Source organism: Littorina saxatilis, linkage group LG1, assembly GCF_037325665.1.
Source record: "Littorina saxatilis isolate snail1 linkage group LG1, US_GU_Lsax_2.0, whole genome shotgun sequence".
Classification (NCBI taxonomy): Eukaryota; Metazoa; Mollusca; class Gastropoda; order Littorinimorpha; family Littorinidae; genus Littorina; species Littorina saxatilis.
In genome coordinates this window covers 10,833,514-10,856,307 of record NC_090245.1, presented here as the reverse complement: position 1 = coordinate 10,856,307, position 22,794 = coordinate 10,833,514, and the positions used below count along the sequence as shown (strand labels likewise).

The window sequence follows — 22,794 nt, the reverse complement described above, 5'->3', positions numbered from 1 at the left end:
AGAAAATGGGAAAAATGTGAAAAATAGCTGTTTTTTAGGCAACATTTATGGCCCCTGCGACCTTGACCTTGAAGCAAGGTCAAGATGCTATGTATGTTTTTTGGGGCCTTGTCATCATACACCATCTTGCCAAATTTGGTACTGATAGACTGAATAGTGTCCAAGAAATATCCAACGTTAAAGTTTTCCGGACGTCCGGACGGACGACTCGGGTGAGTACATAGACTCACTTTTGCTTCGCATGTGAGTCAAAAATCGCATTGCGGCTTATAAAAAGATGCGGCTAAAACGTTACCTAAACTTGAATAGCATTCACCTAATGGAAGTCGCCACGGATTTTCATTTCGCTCGATTAGCGATTACCGGTACTTTATTAGCTCTCTACTCAAGACTCGGCGTTTTTCTCTTTCATTCGCGAATCTTCGTTTGTCAACAAGTCGTCGTGACAAGCGTACAGAGAAACACCGGATGTATCAGGATCTCGCGCGCGCGAGATTTCGTTTTTTTGTGTCTCGCGATAGTTGGAGGAGCGAGAGTCGCCATGTTGTGTTTTCGTCTGCTCGAAATGTGCGCAAATCATCTCAAAAAAGCTTATTCCGGGCGGGACTACATGTGTGTGTTGGTTACAAATTGTGTGTGTGTGATATTTTTCTTCAAACTTTTTCACTTTTCTTCTTTGTTTCACTTGTTTATTCTCGGAGCCGATTTCGCCAAATACCGTACTTTCGTTTGCCTGGTTGTTTTGATTGATTGACACGATCCGATTATATTTTTTTCGACAGCGGCTAATATAGTGACGTAATCATGTGCCAAAATACTGGATCGGCTTCAAGATGGGCTTGTGAAAAAAAGTAGTCTAGGAATTTTTCTCGTCGTATTTTTTTCCCACTGACCGTACTGAGCGTATTCTCGACAATCATGCGTACAAAATACGGCGAAATCGTATGGGTTCCCAGGTCATATTGGAGGGTCTTCATACAGAGGTTCTACTGTTCACTGCTAGCAGCAAGTCTAAAGAGGACAGTGTCATTCTCTTTGCTCCATACTCTGTGCAAATAAAACATATTCAAAACACTTTGTCTCGAACTTAACTGTAGCTTTAGAAATGCTCTGGCTCCTCTATAATCTGAGAAAGGCCTTGAGATCCGTAAGCTGCTTTTATTTTGTCCATAAGCGAAACTTGCCCATCACTACCAGATAAGGAAGCATTATCATGGACAGGTTCCTGATTACTTAACTGAAAACATTCTTCACATGTCTATAGTGTGAGAAAAGCCTTGAGATCTCTACTGCTAGTGGCAAGCCTAAAGATGATAGTGTTCTTTTCTTGGCCAATACTCTGTGCAAAGTAACCGGATTCAAGACACTTTGTCTTGGACGTCACTGCAGCTTTTGAAGTGTCCTGGCTCTTCATAAATGTCAGTTTGTTTGTTTGTTTATTTGTTGCTTAACGTCCAGCCGACTACGCAGAGCCATATCAGGACGAGGAAGGGGGGGGGGGGGGATGAAGGGGGCCACTTGTCAAGCGATTCCTGTTTACAAATGCACTAACCCATTACTTGTGTCCCAGCAGGCTTTAGTAAAACTAAATTAATACCTACTGGAAGATTACCAGTTTCCAGTATGTTAAAATAGGCTTAACCTATCTACTGCTGGACTTACATCAGAACACTAACAGATTAAACTATACATGAATCGCGAGACAAGCGGCAAGAGAAGAGATTTTTGGAAAAAATACAGGTGAATGAGCAAGAAGGCAGAAAAAAGAAAAGAATTCATGAAGAAAAAGAGAGCATGACAGGAAAGAGGAACCAAAAATCTACCTAACAGCAAACTAGAAAGCTCCTGCGGTTCCAAAAACAGGAGGGGCCTTTAATTTCATAACCGCAGTGCCCCACTGCGGGAATAAATGTCAGTAAAGCCTCGAGTTCTCTACTGTTAGCGGCAAGCTTATAGGTGATGAAGTGTTATTTTCTTGACCCTATAGTTTGTGCAGTTGTAGGATTCAAGAAACTTTGTCTTGGACTTCACTGTAGCTCTTCAAATGCTCTGGCTCCTCTATAATGTGAGAAAAGCCTTGAGATCTGTAAGCTGCTTTTCTTTTGTCCATAAGCGAAACTTACCCATCACCAACAGATAAGCAAGCATTAATATGGACATGATCCTGACTACTTAACTGAAAACATTCTTTACATGTCTATAGAGTGAGAAAAGCCTTGAGATCTCTGCTGATAGCGGCAAGCCTAAAGATGATGGAGTTATTTTCTTGGCCCAATACTCTTTGTAGAGTCAAAGGATTCAAGACACTTCAAAAATGCTCTGGCTCCTCTATAATGTGAGAAAGGCCTTGAGATCCGTACCGATCAGGATCAATACATTGCAGGAACCTTTTTAGGTTATCATCGCAACAGAGTTATTTTTGCAGTCAAAGGCTTCAAGACACTTTGTCTTGGAGTTCACTGCAGCTTTAGAAATGATCTGGCTCTTCGATAGTGTGAGAAAGGCCTTGCTAGCAGGCAAGCCTAAAGATGAAGGAGTGTTATTTTCTTGGCCCTATACTCTGTGCAGAGTCGAAGGATTCAAGATACTTTGTCTTGGAATTAACTGTAGCTTTAGAAATGTTCTGGCTCCTCTGTAAAGTGAGAAAGGCCTTGAGATCCGTAAGCTGCTTTTCTTTTGTCCACAAGCGAAACTTGCCCATCATTACCAGATAAGCAAGCATTATTAAGGACATGATCCTGACCACTTAACTCACAGGTCTCTGCAGTAACAACTTATTTTGCATCCCTAAAAATAAATGTCTATTAAAACAAAACTTCTATCCTTTGTATCAATCAGGAACATCGGCAATGGGCAAAGGAAGGCAGCTCCACATGTGATCTTCTGATGCTGAACATTCGAAAATTTTTATCTAAATTTTGATTTGATTAATATACTTACCCGAATCACATAATTTGCATTGACCCACTTCGATGCTTAGGTTATGATAAAAGCTACCCCGTCTAGGTATAAGGGGAGCAACCCCAACTAAAAAAGTGACTGCACCAGAATGACTGACACCCTGGGTTACGTCCCATGTAGCCTACTACGTCATCAATGGTGCTGGTCACGTGATACCCCTTCAATCGACTAATAGCATACTAAAAATATCGAGCGGGGCAGGCGGGAGGGAATTACTTATGTGATTCGGGTAAGTATATTAATCAAATCAAAATTTAGATAAAAATTTTCGATTATAATTACATATTCTTACGCCGAATCACATAATTTGCAGATAACTCCAACCAGGCGGTGGGTAAGATCAAAAAAGTTCAAACTCACCATCAATTTCTGGAAATGCACTGGCCCGCTGCCACCAAGGCAGGCAGGGACCTTGATCCATCGTTACAGAGCGAAGCAATGTCTCTCAGATAAAAGCTGATGAATACATCGCCTGATCGCCAATAAGCTGTATTCAAAACTTCGCTCATTCTGTGGGACCGCAAGACGGCCAAGGAAGAGGCCCAAGGCAGCAATGTCTCCCTATTAAACTGATAAAGACAAAAGCCGAGCACCAGTAAGCTGTGTGCAGGACATCATCCAACCTCCCAGACCGTAAAACGGCCGAGGAGGAGGCCCAGGCCCTGGAAAAAGAGCTCGGGCTGAACCTAGGGGAAAGATAGCCGATAGCTACGCCAAGGCGGAGGGGAAGAGAATCCCTCGCCAAAAAACTGGCCCACTGCCAAACATCAGGGAAAGAGCCGGTGAGAAAGAAAACATCTAGCTCACTCTAAAACCCTTGCCAGGAACTGGCCCACTGCCAAAAGACAGAACGAGGACCGAGAACCAACCTAAATGACAGTCGCAATGCCGCTCAGGCAAAAAATGCGAAAGACAGCATCAGAGAGCCCGTAAGCTGTGCTCAGCACTTCTTCCCATCTCCTGAACCATAAAAAACAGCCCAGAAAGGGGCTCAAGTCTTGAATAACCCGAGCCGAGTAGAGGGACAGACAAGCTGCCCCCCCCCCCCCCCTTACTATTGGAAGGAAATGCCAAAAACCCTGGAAACGACTAAGCGTAAGGTTGACCGATCATAAATGAAAAGCACCAACCTTCCCCAGGACCGTAAGACAATCATGCCAAAGAAAAAACCTTGGCATGGAGAGAGGCCCGAAAGGCCGGAGAGATAACGGTCAGCTCCAGAGAGGAGTGACCTGTTTCCTAGAAAGAGAGAGAGACGTCTGAGTACAAAAAACCAGAGTCAAACTCAAAGAAACAACTCAGAAGAGACGGTCACCAGAAGTCCACTACCAGTCCATGCAGAAGCACAGAGGGAGGTAAACAGAGGAAGAAGCGGCCTACGAAAAGTGTAAGCCGCCAGCAGAGCGGAGAACGCGGTGGCCAAAGCCTGATGTGACCGGTGACTCTAACCGAAAAGACTAAAGTCAGAGTGATCACAAAGCAGTCTGCTTGTAGGTAAATGAAAGAAAATCAAAAACCCAAAACAGAAACGAGACTGGAAAGGAAAAACAGAAAACTGTGAAGCTAACCAGCCTTAAGACTCCCTGAACGAGAGTTCTCAAGAAGAAGGGCCCGAAGTAAATTTCGCGGCCGACCGAGCCCAGAAAATTCCTGAGTCTGGCTGAAAAACCAAACACGTCTGATACCTCAGAACCGAGAATCAGACACGGAACACAACAGGCAAGAGTCCGTAATAGATGCAAGTGGTAGAAGGGTGACCTTAACAGGCAACCCACCCCACCGGAAGTCGACCCGACTCGCCTCATGGCAGGATGAGGGAGAAGAGGAAGACACAAATTCTAGAGACACGGAGACCGTAGTCGCCCATGCCAGGCAGGAGACTATTACACGAGCTAAGGCTGAGAGCCGGAACGCCCGTAGACCTGCCATCAAAGATGCTGGGCTGAAAGCCCGCACCAAGAAACCAGGAAATTAACTAGACCTCCACCGAAAGGGGAGGGTTAGCCAATAAAGCTGAGAAAAGTGATAGGCCACAAGAATGACCCCTCACCATGCATTGCTAAAACCAATGCAAACTCAGTAAAATCTGAATGTAACTTCCGAGGCCAACTCAAGTAAACCTTAAGTTTGGACGAAACACCAGAACAAGTCCGATCGCTAGAGAAAGACAGAGTCTAAATCGGCGAAAGACCCACAAGGACCGAGTCCAAAAGAGCAAACAACAACCACCACCACCAACGGAAGAAATGGCTGTTGTACCAGCCGAGGATAAAAAACCCCGGATGCCCTAATGCCGGCTGTTGTTCCCAAAAAAAACACAGACTAAGACGTCTGTGAAAGGAAGAACCTCTCCGGATAAACCTGAGCTGAGGACTTAGCCTGAAAAAGCTGAGTCTGCTTAGGTAGAGCCCGTTTTGCTGCTTCAAAGCTTGAAGAGCAAAAGAAGAGACCTGAAGGTCCCTACAAATCTTTATCTCCTTGGAGGCCAGGAGGCCAGGGAGGCCTTGGAAGCCAGGAGACCTTAGAGGCCAGGAGGCCTTAGAGGCCCGAAGGCCTTGGAGGCCATGGAGGCCTTGGAGGCCAGGAGGCCTTAGAGGCCAGGAGGCCTTGGAAGCCAGGAGACCTTAGAGGCCAGGAGGCCTTGGAAGCCAGGAGACCTTAGAGGCCAGGAGGCCTAAGAGGCCAGGAGGCCTTGGAGGCCAGGAGGCCTTGGAGACCAGGAGGCCTTAGAGGCCAGGAGGCCTTGGAAGCCAGGAGACCTTAGAGGCCAGGAGGCCTAGGAGGCTTGGAGGCCTTGGAGGCCAGGAGGCCTTGGAGGCCTTAGAGGCCAGGAGGCCTGGGGGCCAGGAGGCCTAAGAGACCAGGAGGCTTCAGAGACCAGGAGGACTAGAAGGCCAGGAGGCCTTAGAGGCCAGGAGGCCGAAGAGAGACCCATCCACCAAGGGTGAAGAACTAAGGGTGTCTCATTGATTCCTCACAAACTAGGAATGGGCGAGGAACAAGTCCCGTCTGTACATGACCGTATGGGCATTGTGCAGAGAGGAAGGCCTTCTCCGTTCTAAAATCGCCCTAGCAAAGGTGGAGAAAGCATCCCCTGCGTCCTGCTCTTAAATGAGTGTAAAGGGCGCAAAGAACTCCGTAAAGGAGTGTCTCCGAGATGGAAGCAAGTTCCAAAAGCTGTCTGCCCACTTCCTCAGAGGGGAAGAGAGTCTGCTCAGAGAGCAGGGGACTCGAAACGTTCCCCAAAGAAGAAGTTCCGGCGTGACCGGCAAAGGTGCACGCAGAGGGGCAAAAGACGACAGCAAATTCCGGGACATCTTGGGCAAAGGCAACCTCCTCTGAGCCGCTAATGTCCCGAAGCTGGGAAGGCCGGAGCCTGAAGCCCCTTTCCTGCAGGTCAACGGCCAAACTTCACCCCTGACTAAGAGGAGGATGAGAGGCGTCGAAGACCAAAGGCACAGGAAGTGAGGAGAACGGCAGAACCCACTACCGAAGTGTGTGGTAGCTGCTAATCCGCCTGAGGCAGGGAGCCTGCAAGCCCAAAGGGCACTGCTGACGAAAAAACCAGACTCAAACCAGATGGGACCATAGCAGGTCCACTATCCAGTGAGCCCCCACTTCCGGCCGGAGCCAGAAGCGCAGAGGTCGCGTACGATCGCCGACATAAGGCAAGGTTCAAACCGAACGTGACCATAGTCTGTGCACTAACCAGTGAACCTACGCTTCCAGCCGGAACCAGACGCAAAGCTGTCGCGGACGACTGCTGAAGTAGGGCAAGCTCGAACCAGAAGTGACAGCAGCCTGTGCACTAACCGGTGAGCTCACACTTCCGTCCGCAGCCAGAAGCGCAGAGGTCGCGTACGACCACCGCCGTAAGGCAAGGTTCGAACTGAACGTGCCAGTAGCCTGTGCACTAACCAGTGAACCGATACTTCCAGCCGGAACTGGAAGCACAGCCTACGCTTCCGGCCGTAACCGGAAGCGGCGCTGTCGCGGACGACTGCTGAAGTAGGTAAAGGCTCGAACCAGAAGTGACAGCAACCTGAGCACTAACCAGTGAACCTACACTTCCGGCCGGAACCGGAAGCCCAGCTGACGCTGACGACTGCTGACGTAGGGTAAGGCCCAAACCGGACGTGACAGCAGCCTGTGCACTACCGGTGAACCTACACTTCCGGCCGGAACCGGAAGCGCAGCTGCCGCGGACGACTGCTGACGTAAGGCAAGGCTCAAACCGGCCGTGAACGTAGTCCGAACACTAGCCAGTGAGCCTTTTACTTCCGGCCTGAGCCGGAAGCAGCTGTCGCGGACGACTGCTGACGTAAGATGTGGGACGCACCGGACGTGACAGCAGGCTGCGCACGAGCGGAAGAACCACTGCTTCCGGCCGGAGCCGGAAGCCCAGCTGTCGCGTACAACTGCTGGTGTAAGGCGGGGTTCGGTCCGGACGTGAACGCAAGTCGCTCACTAGACGGTGAACCCCTACTTCCTGCCAAAGCAGGAAGCCCAGCTGTCGGAACCGACTGCTGGAGTACGGAGAGGTTCTGACCCGACGTGAACGCAAGTCGCTCACTAGCAGGAGAACATCCGATTCCGGAAACCGGAAGTGCAGCTGCCGTAAACGGCCGCTGCAGACACCAACCTTGAAGTGGCCGGATCCCCGGAGGGACATGCACTGTTGCGCTACCGCAAGCGGAAGGCAACAAATGCCGGCCAGGAAGAGGAGAAGAAGATCCCCAAGGGACCGTCCAGAAACATCGCGGTGGACAGCAGCCTGGTCCGGAGAAGACCCAGAGTCTGAAGGAGAGAACGTCGCCTAACCCCCAGGCGGGGGGCAGAGCTGGCGACGAAGTCCGCCGCGGCAAACCTCGCGAACGAGGGAATCTATTTCTGGAAATAAGCAAAAGATAAGTGCAGACCCCAGAGCCCTAGACTCTGGAGCCGAAACAGACGTAAAACGACAGCCTTAGAGGCCAAAACGGACGGCAGAGAGCCAGACGGCCAATCGTCCGTAACATAAAAAACGGCACAGAACAACGTAAAAAATTGCCTAAAATTGTGCCAACATGAACAACAACGGAGTTCTTCAAAATAAGAGGCTGCTGAGGGATAGAGCTTAGCAGGGCCCAAGCTCTAACCCTCGGCCTTAGCTCCCTCTAATTCTCATTAACGGCCATGTAAGCACCGAGAGAAAAATAATCAAACAACTGAAACTAGCAAAGTCCGAAAGGACGCCAACCTTTCAGAAGCCAGCAAAGAGGGCAGCTAAAACCAGTTTAGGAGCTACCAAAGGCAGCTAAACAACTAGCTATACGAAGAGTTAAGCGTCCGAGTACGGACGAAAAATCAACATAACAACAACATGCTAGCTAAAAATGGCGACCAAGGAGGAAGCCACAAGTCTGAAAATAATAAAGTCCGTACAGACACAAACATTTCAGAAGCAAGCAAGCAAATAGATAAGCACGTACGTAAAAGCTACCGACGGCAGCTACAAAGCAAGCTACGACAGCGTTAATAGACCGAACACGGCTAAAACAACAGAAGCCAGACAACGTGCTAATGCAAATGGCGACCGTGAGGAAGCCAAACAACTGCTGAAAACTTCAGAGTCCAACGGACATGCGAAATTCACAGCAGAAACAATAAAACATACAAGAAATAAAAATGAACGATCTCACCAGCTGCAAGCCAGCAAGAAGTAGACGGGGGCCGAGGCCGGTGGGTGCCGTAGACACAAAACCAGCCAGAGCAAAAGCGAACACAACCGTCACCCTTGAGTGATAGTAGTCGATTGAAGGGGTATCACGTGACCAGCACCATTGATGACGTAGTAGGCTACATGGGACGTAACCCAGGGTGTCAGTCATTCTGGTGCAGTCACTTTTTTAGTTGGGGTTGCTCCCCTTATACCTAGACGGGGTAGCTTTTATCATAACCTAAGCATCGAAGTGGGTCAATGCAAATTATGTGATTCGGCGTAAGAATATGTAATTATAATTTACAACTTCACTGCAGTGATTGAAATGATTTGGCTCTTCTAGATTGTGAGAAGAGCCTTGATGATGGAGTGTTATTGTCTTGGCCCTAGACAGTGGAACCCCCCTTTTAAGACCCTCCGATTTAAGACTGCCAGGAGGCCTTGACCTTAATTTCTCACATTTTTTGTTCATAAACTCTGTAAATTTATCCCCATTTGAAGACTCCTTTCAGACGGGCTAGTGACTTAACCCCCCTTCGTGTGTACACGCAAGCACAAGACCAAGTGCGCACGGAAAAGATCCTGTAATCCATGTCAGAGTTCGGTGGGTTATAGAAACACGAAAATACCCAGCATGCCTCCCCCAAAATCGGCGTATGCTGCCTGAATGGCGGGGTAAAAACGGTCATACACGTAAAAATCCACTCGTGCTAAAAACATGAGTGAACGTGGGAGTCTGAGCCCATGAACGACGAAGAAGAAAACTCCTTTCCTTTTTAAGACCTGTTTTTTTAAAAACATTTTTGGAGGTCTGAAAAGGGGGGTTCAATGTACTCAGTGCAGAGTGAACGGATTCAATAAAGTTTGTCATAGACTACACTGCAGCTTTAGAAATGATCTGGCTCTTCTATAATGTGAGAAAGGCCTTGAGATATCTTTTGCTAGCGCTAGCGGCAAGCCTAAAGATGACGGAGTGTTATTTTCTTGGCCCTATACTCTGTGCAGAGTCGAAGGATTCAAGACATTTTGTCTTGGACTTAACTGTAGCTTTAGAAATGCTCTGGCTCCTCTATAATGTGAGAAAGGCCTTGAGATCCGTAAACTGCTTTTCTTTAGTCCATAAGCGAAACTTACCCATCACCAACAGATAAGCAAGCATTAATATGGACATGTTCCTGACTACTTCATTAAGAATGTTCTTTACAGGTTTGCAAGAATGACGTCTTCTGCATCCTTAAAAAAAAAAGTCAATGACGTCTTCTGCATCCTTAAAAAAAATAGTCTATTAACTCATTGTCTCCCAGGTACGGATATATCCGTACCCACTCATATGGCTCTATCTGACCAGGTACGGATATATCCGTACACTACATAGTCACTACATGGCATCTGCTCTCATTCAGCACATATCTGCATTCTGCTCAGACTGTTAGCTTCAGTCGCTTCCTGTAACGTCGATCTAACACCTGCATTCAAGCGTTTTGATACAGTTTCTACTCAGTTACTACAATTCTGAGTGACATGCTGCAGCACAGCTGGTCTCGGCTTAAAAAACTTGGTCAACACAGGTGGGGTACAAAGTGTTTAAAAAGGCGTCTACCCTTCTACGACAATCTGAAACATCAACAAGGGGTGAGGAACGTCAGCTGCATGTATTTTCTTTTCTTGCAAAAAATTGTACAAAATCATTGCCCTAATCTTTCTGTATTTTTACATATCCATACAGTAATTATTGTCCAATCTCTGACATACCTTAATTGTGGAAATGTGAAAAGGTGTTGGGACTCCAAATACCGGTAACACAACTGTCTCATATTTTCGGTCTGCAACAAAGACAAGAATGTTTAACTGAACAGCAATGATAGTTTGTATTAAAAAAAAATATGTGTGCTTTTCGTTCAATTAAGTCACAAACACTAACAGACAGATCCTCTGTATCCCACCTCACTAAGCAAGGTGGTATTTCAAATATCACTTGACTTTCAAACATGACTCATTCTACATGATTCAAAATTATGTTTACAAAATCAATCTGCGTCAAACTGTCAGTCTCGCTGCCATTGGCAATAAGCATCAACGACAAAGCCATCAATTAAAGATGAAGAAAAATATTTTGTAACTGGGTTAAGACGGGCGCAGTGACGTGGTGGTAAGACATCGGCCTCCTAATCGGGAGGTCGTGAGTTCGAATTCCGGTCGCTGCTGCCTGGTGGGTTAAGAGTGGAGATTTTTCCGATCTCACAGGTCAATTTATGTGCAGACCTACTAGTGACTTAACCCCCTTCGTGTGTACACGCAAGCACAAGACCAAGTGCGCATGGAAAAGATCCTGTAATCCATGTCAGAGTTCGGTGGGTTATAGAAACACAAAAATACCCAGCATGCCACCCCCGAAATCGGCGTATGCTGCCTGAATGGCAGGGTAAAAACGGTCATACACGTAAAAATCCACTCGTGCTGAAAGCATGAGTGAACGTGGGAGTCTAAGCCCATGAACGACGAAGAAGAAAAAACTGGGTTAGCGGTCACACACAACGCAAGGGAGTCTCTCAACATTCAGCACTTACCCACATACAGCTGGAGGTCCTTGATTTCTGACTCTTGTGGGAACTGACCAAAACCCTTGTAGGAAACGTTGGACTTGCGCACCCTGCCACAGGTTCAAAAGTTATTACAAGATCAGCATGAAATCAAAGTTCACATCAGCATGAAATCAAAGTTCACATCAGCATGAAATCAAAGTTCACATCAGCATGAAATCAAAGTTCACATCAGCATTAAATCAATCAAAGACGTACAGTGAAACCCCACTTTTAAGACTCCCTCCTTTTTAAGACCTTGTTTTCTTAGACTTTCTGTTCATAACCTCTGTGAAATTATCCCAGTTTTAAGATTCCCTCCTTTTTATGACCTGATTTTTGAAGGTTCTTAAAAGGGGTGGTTCCACTGTATTTTGCTAAAACCAGAGGGTTGACAGTGACAACAAAGGGTGAAGAGGGAAACTCACTTCTTGTCCCCTGTGTCAGACGTCATGCCTTTCAAACGTTCCCGGGCGTCTTCATTCAGCTTCTGAGCGAGCTCCTTCTGATGCTGTTGTCGCTTTTCTTCTGACGGGGCGTCAGTCTGGAAACACATAATCCTTGAAGTACTGACACAATCTCTTGCACCTCCTGCTCCTGTCCATGCATCTTGCTGATCAAAACATGCTCTCATACACATTTTCTAAGGACCACATTTTCTGTGGCTCAAGTGCATCCTTGTGGGGAAACTGGTATTTCTGAAGCTGATAGCTACAACTGCTGAATATTCATCATTCACTATCTTTAAATCACTGCAAGAAGTGACAGAGGAAGAAGACAGCAAGAAAAATTGTGCTGATCGACAATGTCATCATCAAAGACTGAACTGATACTGGTATGACCGTCCAGCACAGCACTAAGGCGACTTCGACACAGAACATTTTGAATTTATTTGACGATCACGAAATCAGACCTCGAGTAACAATGACAGTTTTCATTATAACATTTAAATTTAGGGGTTAATATCACAAAAACCTGAACTGACTCTGTTATGATTGTCCAGTACTATGGCAACTGGATCCAAGAATATTCTGCCTTCATTTCTCAATCATAAAATCACACCCACACAATGAAGCCAACCTGTTAAAAAAATAATTGATGTTACAGTCGCTAATAGCTGAACTGACCCTGGTACGGCTGTCCAACACAGCATTGCGGCGGCCACGTCCCAGAATAACCTCCGTCTCTTTGGGAATGTCCAGGTCTTCTTCCTCCACTTCGTCGTCATCCTCATCCTTGAGGAAAATGCCGATGTGCTTCACTCGCTTCTTGACGTTAGTCAGAATGCTGGCTGCTGCCCCCTGCAAACCACCAGGAAACCAACCCAATCAAGACAAGTCTGAACAGCACTCACTTAATTAACCCCTTCACTGCCCACCCCGTATGTAATACGTGGTCATTTTCTGTTTATCTTACGCCCATAACCGTATCTCATACGTGGGATTTGTGTCAACAACATTTCAGGACATTTCTGAAAACTAAATGGGAGGTAACCACTGTCCAAGGACTTGTAGGGGTTCTAAACACAGTTCTTTCCCATAGACCGTTCGGATAAGTTACTACCACTGTGGCAGTGAAGGGGTTAAACCTGATCCAATTTAAATAATGAGAGGCCTTTGCTCATTTCAAAGCTTTGATCAGTCCTGCATTAATCAAGCATGAGATCATGAAATAGTGTGAGAAAAAAAAACCTGTAGGTATGCCCCCCCCCCCCCCCAAGTTTTAATCCAATGACTTATTTTCAGATTTAAATCATGTCTACATGTCCAACTGTGTATGAGTTCCAAGGGTTGAGCCATATATATAAACTGTGAAACCTCACTACTATGTTTAACCATATCCTATCTTTTAAACTTCTTCTGCGTTCCCAGCTATGCTAAAACTTTAATGCGTAACATTACACACCTCATTCACCATGACTGTGTCGCCCAGGAACAGCGCACACTTATGTTCCTTGCCATCTTTCTTCATTTTCAGGTCAGCGAAACCAATGTTGACGTTGAAAACCATGCCTACGAGACGCCAAAAGGAGAGTATTACCTAACAGTCATACTTGCAGCATAACTAGACAAATTAAGCAAACTAGGCACCCTTCATTTTATCAAGAGGAGCATCACTGCATTAACTGGCCAAACCTCCTTAAAAATGGCCCAAAACATTGCCATCATTTTACGCAGATCTGCAAAACAATTTTTCAGGGTGTAATGCCAGGACTTACTTTCTTCAGCAAAATAAGCTCAACATCCAGACAACTACCTACTGAGAGACAATAAAATTGACAATAAATTTATCACACCCGAATAAAGTTCTTAAACTTCGTTGGACAGAGATTACTGACTAATGTAGCCTCTACTGCCAAAGTGTACACGAGATGGATCTTAACAATTGATCAATCAAATTCGCCATTTTGTCGAACAGGCATACTGATGACGTCTAGGTCTCATGAAAACAAGTTACTAGTTCAGAGCACACTTTCATAGCCAGGGATGTTTTTTTACGGTCACAGAGGAAAAAAATCTACAAGCAAAACATCAACCTGCCGATTTCTCACCTAGCTTTTACATATTTCAACCTGCAAAATACCAGACACTACCAGCTCACATCCCTCCTCTCTGCACAGAAACAGAAGTGCAGTCCACAACTCATACCTTTCTTTGCTGGAGCAATAGTCTTTGGACCAATCAGCAGGGAGCCCTCCCTGAACTCGATGCCCATGGCAAAGCCGAAGGTCTTGGTCATCTTGGGTTCCAGGTCTGACCGCTCTCCTTTGACCAGGTTTGCACCTGCTTGGAACACGTCACTCAGCTTTGTGCCTGGAAAGAGATGGCCAGGTGTGAGAAAATAGAGCCTGCCATTACTCAGAGAAAGTTATTTATAATATGAAGTACACGAATAACTGCTTGTTTCCCCCGAAAGCGGCCTATGGCTGCCAAAATGGCGGCTTAAAAATGGTCATACACGTAAAATCCCACTCATGCAAAAAACATGTGTAGGTGGGAGTCTCAGCCCATGAACACAGAACTGCTTGGTAAAAATAATCAGATTTCAATACGCCCCAATGCAAAGTTCATGTGTACTTACAAGAAGAAAATATTCATAAATCAGCATAGTTAATAATATCAACAAATTGGTGTGCTTTCTCTTCCAGTAGAGCTACAATTACTCTACACCTTCAAAATAAATTGAAATCCCGTGCAATTAGAAAATATTTATGAAGGTAAAGGTGCTGATAGCTCAGAAAACATCCAACACCACAAAGGACTTCACAAAATCTCAAGCACACACACTTCAGCCACAGGCTCTGTAAGCCAGCTCATTAACAGAAACATTCAAGCCATCAGAGTATTAAAACAAAAATTGTAGGTTACCAGAACGTTTAATTATTGACAAAACAAAAAGTTACATTTACAGTACGTCGACCCAGTGGTCTTTTAAGCAGACAAACACTTGATACAAATAACAAACTTATTTCAAAATTGGCGATGAAACTTGGTTGCAAAATCCCAATAATGAAACGTTCCAATGACCTACAATTCTTGTTTTTTGATCCTGAATTGTGAAACGTTAGCAGTCTATCTGTGTTTGGATTATTATACCAGCAAAACAGGTGACTCACCGTGCTGAAGTTTGGTGAGGACCTCCTCCTCCACTTTGACCAGGAACTCGTACGTCTTCTGAAGGTCGTCGTCAGGATCCACCAGCATAGTACGCACAATGTTGGAGCAGTACGACTTGTAGCGAACGCCCATACAGCACACAATGGCTCCAAAGTTCAGCGCGTTATCATCACTTTAGAAGCAAAAGAAAGTATCCATGAATTCAACTATTACTGACTGTGGTTTTGTATCGTAAAAAAACAAAACAATGGTGCACTCAAGTGCAGGCATGTTCATGGCTTGGCATCAATTAATTTCACACACACATCATGAACAAATGAAGCTGAAATCCTAAAGAATCAGATTTTCATGCGCCACAATGCAAAGTTTAGACACCCAAGTTCAGTTCAAGGAAGAATGCCCAAAGAAGGAGTTAGCAAACTATTTGTTTTAAACTTTTAAAACTATTTGTTTTAAACCTTTCTCAAACAAAACCTAGTATGCACATCCTTTTCAACTTCCAAAACATGCAAACACACTCATGCCGCCACCGTCCACAAATGCAAAACAGAAGCGTGAAACAACTGAAGTATAACCCTACACACAAAAGTTTCCCTAAAACACACAGACCGATCCACAAAACCAAGAGCATGAAAACACCCCTCTCACCTGACAGTGGAGAATTTGAGGCTGTAGTTTCCCCCACTCTGGATGATGGCCGGGTAGCACATGTCTAGCTGAGACGTGTCCACCCCGGTCACATACTTCTTGTTTTGCAGGGCTTGTTCCACGCCATCCGCCAGCTTCGAGTGTTTCACTTTCTACAAGACACAGGAAACAATCAGGAGAGTTTGAATCACAATGATACAGTAATACACATACAAGTCTACTACGACCAAAGCTGAAAAAAACAATAAATAAAGACCTTTTAGGTTTTTTTCCCCTTTCTAAAAGTAGGTATGGTCTCTCTTTCAAACATATACAACATTTTGTTTCCTTCTTCAGAAAGTTTTGTTCTTCTTTCCAGAAAAACACAAACTAAAATACATTCCACAAAGTCCTTGTTCACTGGAACTAGACACCACCAAAATAATGTCACTACTTTCACAAGCTGTTAAACTTGGAAATGGTATAAAGAATATATACGCAACCTTTCCTTTTAAGCCCAGACAACAAAAATGTAGGCTTACTAGGATTGGAAATCTTACAGGTGGATGCATCATGTAAAATAAGAGGCGAAGCCTTCAAGGCTCACGTAAGAAATCGACAAACAGTAACACAAACTCAATCACTCCATCACACATAGACACACACACACAGTAAGCATTGGTGACACTGTGCAAGAAAGAGAGACACTAGATCTAGATCTGTCTGTCTGCATGTAGCCTACTTACAGACACGACTGCCAAATAGTCTCGGCCCGCTCAAAATAACAATGACCGAGACATTCCTTCGCGTGACGTCTAACCCTCTTACGCCATAATGTGACGTCTTCAAATGACGAAATGTTAAAGTTTCTACCACAGACATACACACGCACGCACGCACATACGCACAGACAAAGTTGCGATCGCATAGGCTACACTTCGTGAGCCAAAAAAAAGGTTCGGTCTCAAACTGTATTGAAAATCCTCTTACCTTGTCTGCGTCAATGACCTCCATTATCTGGTCCTTCAGGTATTTGGTAAAAACGTCACAGGACACTTGGCACGCTCGCTGGATGGTCTTCAGTTCACTCTCTTCTTTTGGAGCCATGATGTAGGCAAATGGATTGCTCACATCCACCTTAACACAAAAATATAAAGTTCTAGGAATTCAACACCTGCACAGTAGCTCTCACAAGTCTCACAGTTTCATACACAGGTTGAGAAATGAGCAATTTCAGTTGAGAAAAGAAGCCCCCAGAAGAGAACCACACAATGGCTCTCACAAGCTTCAATCAAACAAGGAGAAATTTATCGCTCCAATAGACGAATTCTGATCATAACTCTGGTTTGTATGAGTTGCGGAAAAGTGAATACCCTTGCCAAAACCAGACAAACTTGAGGGGCCAATCACTAGTGAGGGGTGTATCGGCAGGGCATTCACTCTTCTACAACGCATACAAACCTGACAAGAGTTATTTCTGGAAATCGTCCATTAAGACATGTAGCCTAAAAGGAAATCTTCAAACTTACCTTTTCAAATGCTCCCGCTTTCAGAGCAGAGCGCCAACTCTCCATGAATTCACCTGGGAATTTGTCTTTGGAAAACTCTCCAATAGTTTTGCCCTGAAAGAAAAGAAAACATCACGTTGTTTTGCTTGACCATCTTAATCAAAGATTTGCTGTAGACTTCACTGTTCGTATTATATACACAAAACAGGTAGGCAGACATAAACACACACAACAAGAGGCGAAGCCATCAAGGCTCACGTAAGAAATCGACAAACAGTAACACACACACACACAGAAAGAGCATTGGTGAAACTGTGCAAGAAAGCGAGACACTAGATCTAGATCTGTCTGTCTGCATGTAGCCTACTTACAGGGACACGACTGCCAACTAGTCTCGGCCCGCTCAAAATAATAATGACCGAGACTTTCAGTACTTCCTTCGCGTGACGTCTAACCCTCTTACGTCATAATGTGACGTCAATGTAATGTGACGTCTTCAAATGTTAGAGTTTCTACCACAGACATACACATGCACGCACGCACAGACAGACAAAGTTACGATCGCATAGGCTACACTTACGTGAGCCAAAAACAAGTATACACACTTTTTTAGGAGGAAAACAATCAAACCAACCTCTTTGCTCTCCTTGACAGCATCGATAAGTTTCCCGAAGTTGGCCTTGTCCTTATCCCCCTGAAGCAAAGCAGACGTTGGCAGAGATTAGAACCAACACCTGTATGTACTGATTCATTCAGAAAAAATTGCACAGCTCAAACAGGCCTACAGGTTCTCAAGTCAGTTATCTTAAGTTGGTACAAATGAATGTACAACTCTTGATGGATGTATCAGTATGAGTGTTTCCACACCAGGACAAATTCCAACGGCAAAATAAATTCTTGTTCTTGATGAGGACTTTCAGTATGACATAAAGAAAAAGCAAGACTGATGAACGTATGTTGTAATGCTTATGACTCATGCAAGCATGTTTATTTTAGAAACAAAAAACCCTTAATCTATGATGCTCAATTCATTCCGAGTACTGAATACAGTACACCCCCATTGAAGACATGAAAAAAATCTGAGAAAATCAGGCCTTAAATAATAAAAAGGAGGGAGCTTTGAAATGGGGGTAAATTTGCAGATGTTATGAACAGAAAATCTGAAAAATCAAGGTCTTAAAAAAAAGGAGAAGTCTTCAATTGTTTTTTTTTTACTGAATCATCTCCCACAACTGAATGTAAGCCCCTGCATCATTGTGGCCTCACCTTGTCTCTGGTCAGTAGCTTTACAGGAGGGACGCCCTGATCATTTTCTTTCCCACCTTCCAGCTGTTTGAGGAAGTCAATCTTTTTCTTGCTGGCCAAAATGAAAATGCTTTTCTCAGCCAGTACCATGACTGTGTCGGTCAGTTCGTAGCCAAACAGCCATGTCTGCAGCAACAAACCATCAGCATGTGAACAAGAACAGCTAGTATACATGTGTTCAAGACATCATTTCAGCCATTACACTTACAGTAGACATAGACATAGAACACTTTATTATCTCAATTACGAAAAACTCAGGTGTGGTGTATCACAATAAACAACATAAAACGTAAGAACATAAATAAAATATCGAGGCGCAGATAGTCAGCTCATAATAATCAAGGTTAGGATCATAATATCAAAACAAGCAGACTTGGGAACCCCTGTTTTACACTTGGAGCATTCTCAAACAAACTTGGTGTATATAAGTCAGAAAAATTGAGCGTACTCCACACATTTGAACATTGGATCCATGATTCAAACATGTTTCAATCAATCAATCAATGAGGCTTATATCGCGCATATTCCGTGGGTACAGTTCTAGGCGCTCTGCAGTGATGCCGTGTGAGATGAAATTTTATACGGCCAGTAGATTGCAGCCATGTCGGCGCATATTTACCTTTCACGGCCTTATTCCAAGTCACACGGGTATGGTAGACAATTATTAACTGTGCCTAAGCAATTTTGCCAGGAAAGACCCTTTTGTCAATCGTGGGATCTTTAACGTGCACACCCAATGTAGTATACACGGGGGGTGGTTCGGACACCGAAGAGAGTCTGCACACAAAGTTGACTCTGTGAAATAAATTTCCGCCGAACCTGGGATCGAACTCGCGCTGACAGCGGCCAACTGAATACAAATCCAGCGCGCTACCAACTGAGCTATATCACACGCATCTGTCGCACCGTTACTTAAGTTTACCAATACATTTGAAACAAATGCTTCTTTTAATGGTTACTGACAAAAACTGTTGTTATGTGTCAAAATACTGGATCAGCTTCGGAATGCGCTTGTAAAGAAAAGTAGTCTTGGAATTATTCTCGCCGTATTTCTTGTCCACTGACTGAACTGATCGTATTCTAGATAATCATGCGTACAGAATACAACAAAATCGTATGGGTTCCCAGGTCTGCAGCAGACTCGAAAACTCTCTTGGCCTAGAGTTACAAACATTCAAAAAGAATCAAATACAAAAGAACACAATGTACTCACACAATACCACAACATAGTTTCAAAATATTCATGAAATCATATCTTTAGCATGGATATCAGAATCACAATTCACACTGTAGTATTTCAAACAGGCATATAGTAATACTTCAGTAATATCCACACCATTAACAGAACAAAGCTATGTCCCTGTTCAAATCCAAAAACAAAGAGACTGCCAACGTTCCAATATTCAGTGATCGTGATAGTAAGTATTTTTTCAAACCGGTTATGTCCCTGTTCATTTCACAGGCACACATCCCTCGTCTTTAGGGCTCATATCAGTAAAGTGTAGATTTGTGGTATCTTATGAAAGAAAACATAAACAAAGATAAAAGTCTCAAACCTGAAGAGAAGTTGATTTGGAATAAACCACCTCCTCGTCCACTCCAACAGCTGTGACTAGAGCATCCATCTTTGCAAGGGTGTCTTCTCCAGATGATTTCTGACGAGGAATATATTACACTGATCACTAACTAGTAACTGTGTACTTGCATTATGTGAGGAATATATTACACCGATCACTAACTAGTAACTGTGTACTTGCATTATGTGATTCCATTCAGTGATAGCGCTAGTATTATTTTCAAACCAGTACGCAAACTTTTATGATGCAAAAAAACGGTAGGCTGGTCATTGGAACTAGTAAGAGTCCAACTCAAGCGAAAACAAATGCCAACAATCATCCGCCTGAATCATTACAATGCCTATTCCGGCTATTGACACAGAGGTCCAACCCCAAACCCACTATTCAGCAGGGGTCGACCCTAACTTATTTGGCCTGGGGCCACACTGGCCCCAGAGATGGAAATTGCTGGGGCGGAAAACAAAAATCTGGGGCCCACTCTTATTCATGCTAAGTATATATATGTACCTTCAGAATCCCCACTTTTTCCAAGTGGTTATCCGCTATAAGATCTGCACGGGCGGCAATGCATTGTCTGTTTTACTTCATCGTACTGAAGCCAGGGAAATTCTTTCAACCATTATTTTGACATTGAAATTACGACAGCGCTTCGCGCTTTTGGCTGCATCGGTCTCCTTTTTATATTTAGTCAAGTTTTGACTAAATATTTTAACATCGAGGGGGAATCGAAACGAGGGTCGTGGTGTATGTGCGTGTGTCTGTGTGTCTGTGTGTGTGTGTAGAGCGATTCAGACTAAACTACTGGACCGATCTTTATGAAATTTGACATGAGAGTTCCTGGGTATGAAATCCCCGAACGTTTTTTTCATTTTTTTGATAAATGTCTTTGATGACGTCATATCCGGCTTTTCGTGAAAGTTGAGGCGGCGCTGTCACGCCCTCATTTTTCAACCAAATTGGTTGAAATTTTGGTCAAGTAATCTTCGACGAAGCCCGGACTTCGGTATTGCATTTCAGCTTGGTGGCTTAAAAATTAATTAATGACTTTGGTCATTAAAAATCTGAAAATTGTAAAAAAAAATAAAAATTCATAAAACGATCCAAATTTACGTTTATCTTATTCTCCATTATTTGCTGATTCCAAAAACATATAAATATGTTATATTCGGATTAAAAACAATCTCTGAAAATTAAATATATAAAAATTATTATCAAAATTAAATTGTCCAAATCAATTTAAAAACACTTTCATCTTATTCCTTGTCGGTTCCTGATTCCAAAAACATATAGATATGATATGTTTGGATTAAAAACACGCTCAGAAAGCTAAAACGAAGAGAGGTACAGAAAAGCGTGCTATGCAGCATAGCGTAACCACTACCGCGCTAAATGGCATTGCGTTCAGTTTCATTCTGTGAGTTCAACAGCTACTTGACTAAATATTGTATTTTCGCCTTTCGCGACTTGTTTCGTTTCTCTCCACCCTGTTCTTCATCTTCATTTCCATGTCTTTTTACACCAGGGAGGTGTCGCCACATTTTGCGTTTGGCATTTGAAGGCGATACTTATCTCTCACGCTAAAGAGCGTAATCTGGGAGTTATTTCCCTTGCGGCATTGTCCTTCGACGATTTCAATGGTTTTTTTCTCTCTTGACTGCGGCATTGATCGTAACGCAAATTTCAGTGACGACTTTGACTGGCGATTTTTAGTGATTGGCTCTGGCATTAGAATTTTCGGTTTGTCATTGTTGGAATTTATCCTGGGGCGGAGTGGGCCCCAAGCTTCGGCAATGTTTGGGGCGGAACACAAAACTCTGGGGCGTTCCGCCCCCCGCCCCCGCTAGTGTCGAACCCTGATTCAGTACTCTTTGTCCGTATTTTTTAAACATTTGTCAGTATTTTCCTCTGCGACGTTCCTTATTCCAACTATAGAAAACATGCGCGAAAACATGCTTGGGCATACATTCGTGTACAAAGACTGAAAGTTTTGCTGCCATTTTAATACTGGCTTATGCTTCGCTGCTTGACAGTTTGACTCAGTGTCATTCGTATTCCGTTTTTGCTTAGCTGGATCGGACATCTTGAATACCTGAAGTCTATCCAAACTTCTGTTCAACATCGACAGGGACAAAATTCTAACCCTACTTCATCAAAGACTAGGGGTTGGTTTCAAAACAAAGAAAGTGTTACAGCGTTTTCTGATTGGATGGAATAAGTCACGTGTTCCAATCCTTACGCAATTGTGATTGTTTCGATCGGCGACACTCGGAGAGTCACAGAAATTGCCGGAGATCTGGGTTCACAGCAGTACGGTACAAACTCTATGCTCCTAGCTGCGTGTAGAGCTTCTCCTGCCCGCAGAGCTTCTCCTGCCCGCTAAAATAACTGCACGAAGCGGCTATTTCAAGAGTGGGCGGGCATGAACATACAGATCATTGAACGCATTATGTTGACTTTACACGGGTGGTTAGTGACGCGAATTTGTGTGCACTGCAAGTGCAAGCAATTTTGACGACACAGGGTATTTTTTTTACCAGCGAAAAATAATGGAGCTCTAAAAATCAACCCGTAGGTCATACCGGCAGCCAATTTTGTTCCGGTATTTTCTCATTTCAAACAGTAAAATACCAGTAATTACCGGTTAATGCCAATACTGCCATTTTGTATGGTTTATGAACTATCATTATCAACATCTTAGTGAACACACACTTTAAATTGTTTTACGTCGGAATGATTGATACTATGCAAACATCATCTAATCTGCAACTAGTTCACACTCCCATTCATAGTTCATAAGGTCATTTTCCTGGTTGTCCAAACACACGTGCGAGACCACGCTTATTGAAACCAAGTCAGTGTAGCCTACACAAAATCGCAAAGTGAAACCGTTCGGTACAAAACTACAAAATACAGCTGGCA

At 44.2% G+C, this 22,794-nt stretch overlaps 1 protein-coding gene across 1 annotated transcript in view; it reads right to left on the bottom strand.

Annotated features, from left to right (window-relative positions):
- Nucleotides 1-22,794, bottom strand: part of LOC138961487 (FACT complex subunit SPT16-like) — a 43,522-nt gene that overhangs the window by 20,335 nt on the left and 393 nt on the right. Inside the window, exons 2-14 of the mRNA XM_070333142.1 lie at nt 19,855-19,953; nt 18,260-18,424; nt 17,628-17,687; nt 17,015-17,107; nt 16,476-16,622; nt 15,507-15,658; nt 14,858-15,030; nt 13,890-14,054; nt 13,147-13,253; nt 12,369-12,542; nt 11,670-11,785; nt 11,230-11,312; nt 10,415-10,485 (exon numbers count right to left, since the gene is read on the bottom strand). Of these exons, the coding sequence (XP_070189243.1) occupies nt 10,415-10,485; nt 11,230-11,312; nt 11,670-11,785; nt 12,369-12,542; nt 13,147-13,253; nt 13,890-14,054; nt 14,858-15,030; nt 15,507-15,658; nt 16,476-16,622; nt 17,015-17,107; nt 17,628-17,687; nt 18,260-18,424; nt 19,855-19,953 (1,605 nt within the window). The remainder of the gene's footprint in view (nt 1-10,414; nt 10,486-11,229; nt 11,313-11,669; nt 11,786-12,368; nt 12,543-13,146; nt 13,254-13,889; nt 14,055-14,857; nt 15,031-15,506; nt 15,659-16,475; nt 16,623-17,014; nt 17,108-17,627; nt 17,688-18,259; nt 18,425-19,854; nt 19,954-22,794) is intronic.